Here is a 3,514-nt window from a genome sequence, read left to right as displayed (position 1 = left end):
TTAAACAAAAGAACTGAAACTACAAAGAAATAAATGAAACATAAAATAAATGATCCTTGACGTGGCTCTTGGCAATGAATTTTTTGACATAACATCTAAAGCAAAATAAAAAATAAACAAGTGGAACTACCTCAAACTAAAAAGGTTCTGCACAGGAAAGGAATAAAAAGATTAACACAATGAAAAGACAACATAAGGCATGGGAAAAGATACTTGCAAACCATATATATTGAACAAGGGGTTAATATTAAAAATATATATTAAAAAGTCCCAATACAACTCAGCAGCAAAAAAGCCAATCAGTTCAGTTCAGTTGCTAAGTCATGTCCAACTCTTTGTGACCCCATGAACTGCAGCACGCCAGGCCTCCCCATCCATCACCAACTCCTGGAGTCCACCCAAACCCATTTCCATTGAGTTGGTGATGCCATCCAACCATCTCATCCTCTGTTGTCCCTTTTTCCTCCTGCCTTCAATCTTTCACACCATCATGGTCTTTTCCAATCAGTCAGCTCTCCACATCAGGTGGCCAAAGTATTGGAGCTTCAGCTTCAACATCAGTCCTTCCAATGAACACCCAGGGCTGATCTCCTTTAGGATGGACTGGTTGGATCTCCTTGAAGTCCAAGGGACTCTCAAGAGTCTTCTCCAACACCACAGTTCAAAAGCATCAATTCTTCGGTGCTCAGCTTTCTTATAGTCCAACTCTCACATCCACACATGACCACTGGAAAAGCCATAGCCATGACTAGATGGACCTTTGTTGCCAATAATCCAATCTAAATGTGAATAAAGAATCTGAATGGACATTTTCCCAAAGAATACATACAGATAACCAAAGGGACCTGAAATGTTACTCAGTATCACTCAATATCAGATAAATGCAAATCAATATCACAGTGACATATCACATCATGCCTGTTAGAATGGTTATGATCAAAAAGATGAAAGATGACAAAAGTTGTCAAAGGTGAGAAAAAAGGGAACCTTTTACACTGTTGGTGGAAGTGAAAATTGTTATAGTTACTGTGAAAAATAATATGGAAAATTTCGAATTACCATACGATCTAGGAATTTCTCCTGGGCATTTATCTGAAGGAAACAAAAAACACTAACTCAAAAATTATCTGTACCCCCATGTTCATATCAGCATTACTCACAATAGTCAAGAAAAGGAAACCACCTAAGTGTTCACCAGCTGACGAGAGGATAAGAAGGAGAGAGAGAGAGAGTGTGTGTGTGTGTGTGTTCAGCCACACAAAAAAAGGAATCCTGCCATTTGTGACACGAATGGTCCTTGAGGACATTGTGCTTAGTGACATAAATGAGACAGAGAAAGACAAATACTGCATGGTTTGAGGAAAACATTTTGGGAGATATGGGGCTGGAACATAGCTTGATGAAGAAATTACAAAGTGTGTCATTCTAGATCTGTGACTTCCAAATATTGGTCTAGAACATTCAGAAGCATCACAAATTGCTATTGGTAATATTTGGATAATGATAATATTTAAAGGTACAGTTTTCTAAAATACTTCCCACATCTACTGAATCAGTGATCTAACGGTGGGTCAGGAGATTTACTCTATTTTTAATAAGCATCTCAGATAATCTTATGTGGGGTTGGGCTTAAGAGCTTCTGAAATAATATCCTCCTAGGTCATTGTCAACCCTGATGCGATCATCCTTTCATAAAACTCTATATTCCTAGCACTCTCTTCATGGCATTCTTAACTTCTGAATTCTTAAGAGTATAGATAAGGGGATTGAGCATGGGGTTGAAAAGGCTATGAAACAGGAGAAGATATTTCTTCTGTTCCTTGGGGTTCCCATATCTGGGTCCAACATACATGATAATGGCTGTGCCATAAAAGAGTCCGACCACACAGAGGTGAGATGAGCAGGTGGAGAAGGCTTTGCTTTGCCCTTCCCCCGACTGGAGCCTAAGGATGGCACGGAAGATGCACACATATGAGATTATAACTGAGGAGAAGGGTCCCACTAGCACAGAAACTGCTCCAGCCAGTACCATAAGCTCATTGATGTGTGTGTCTGCACAAGCAAGTTTGAGAACAGCCATGATTTCACAGAAGAAATGATCGATTTTCTGGGTCATGCAGAAGGGTAAGGGTATAAGTAACACTAGATGAACCAAAGACAGAAGGACTCCAGTGGTCCAGGAGGTCACCACCAGCATGATGCAGACTCTCCAGCTCACGATGACTGAATACCGGAGCGGGTGGCAGATGGCCACATACCGATCATAGGACATCACCACCAGGAGAAGACATTCTGTGACAGCAAATGTCAAGAAGAGAAAGGTCTGTGTGATGCAGCCAGCAAAGGAGATGGGCTTGGCTGGACTCAGGAGGTTGACCAGCATCTGGGGCACCGTGCTGCAGGCGTAGGCCATGTCAGCAATGGCCAGAAAGAAGTACATGGGGGTGTGCAGTCTGGAGTCCAGTGAGATGAGCCCCAGGATGACCCCGTTCCCCAGCACGGTGAGGACATAGAACTGGGAGAAGAGCCCAAAGAGGAGCATCTGAGTCCTTGTGTTAAGGGGAAATCCCAGTAGGATGAACTCAGTGACAGAGGTCATATTGTCTCCCATAGCCCTACGACAGAAGGAACTGAGTTAATGTCCAGGGTTAAAGAGAAGTCTCTGCAAAGAGAGCTATGTCACCTTATACCTTTCTGTGGTGTAAAAATGTATTCAGAACCACTTTCAGTGATATTTTGTGTTTTTAAATGGAATTTTAAATAATATATTTGGTAATCCTAAAATGCATACATATACATAAACACATATGTACATATATTTTCTTTCTTGTTAAGTTTTTAAGAGGCTAAATTTTCAAAATAAGTATGTTGCCACATGTTAATCAAATATAGAGTTTTGTTTCATTCAGTGAAATACCTCATATCATTGAAATAAATTATATTCTTCTTTGCTTATATTAAGGTTATCTGTATTTTTTCCCAGAAACTATGACCCTTACCTGATATACATGCTAATGTCCTTAAGCTGCAATACATCAAATTTTGGGTTAGAGGGGTTTATCAAGGACACTACATACTAAGGATAGACATATCATCTTCCTATATAAATACATCATTAGCAATTAACCACTTGCCTGCCTGTTGAGACACACTTTTCACTTCTGCCTCTAAGTGGTTACCTCCACAACTAATATTGCACAAAATCTCTTGCTTGTTCAAATGTAAAAACTGTTTTCAGCCTACAATCTGTTCTTTCACATTGAGTTTTCCCCAATATTCAGATGAATATTTATATGAATGACCGAATAGATTTGTACTGTTCTGTTTATCTAAACATAAAAACAAAATCAATAATTTCATTAGATTAGGACTCAGTATCGGCGGTGAGGAGATACCCTTTGCCCAAAGTAAGGAGCAGTGGCTGCAATTTGCTGGAGCATCCATGAAGAGATACCCCATGCCCAAGGTAAAAGAAACCCAAGGAAGATGGTACGTGTTGCAAGAGGGCATCAGA

At 40.1% G+C, this 3,514-nt stretch overlaps 1 protein-coding gene across 2 annotated transcripts; it reads right to left on the bottom strand.

Annotated features, from left to right (window-relative positions):
• Window positions 1–748: 748 nt before the first annotated feature.
• Window positions 749–2,611, bottom strand: LOC138439775 (olfactory receptor 2A7-like). 2 transcript variants are annotated; one of them, XM_069588870.1, is made up of 2 exons: window positions 1,713–2,611; window positions 749–779 (listed from the first exon to the last, which is right to left on the bottom strand). In XM_069588870.1, exons 1-2 carry the CDS (start codon window positions 2,609–2,611, stop codon window positions 749–751), a joined length of 930 nt encoding a protein of 309 aa, XP_069444971.1. The 2 variants fall into 2 exon arrangements, with proteins under 2 accessions (XP_069444971.1, XP_069444972.1); XM_069588871.1 differs by lacking the exon at window positions 749–779 and having other exon boundaries at window positions 1,700–2,611.
• Between the last annotated feature and the right edge of the window lie 903 nt (window positions 2,612–3,514).

The sequence above is a fragment of the Ovis canadensis genome, chromosome 4 (assembly GCF_042477335.2).
Source record: "Ovis canadensis isolate MfBH-ARS-UI-01 breed Bighorn chromosome 4, ARS-UI_OviCan_v2, whole genome shotgun sequence".
NCBI classification, from domain to species: domain Eukaryota; kingdom Metazoa; phylum Chordata; class Mammalia; order Artiodactyla; family Bovidae; genus Ovis; species Ovis canadensis.
The sequence above is the reverse complement of the archived record's forward strand: the minus strand, read 5'-3'. Positions and strand labels throughout refer to the sequence as shown.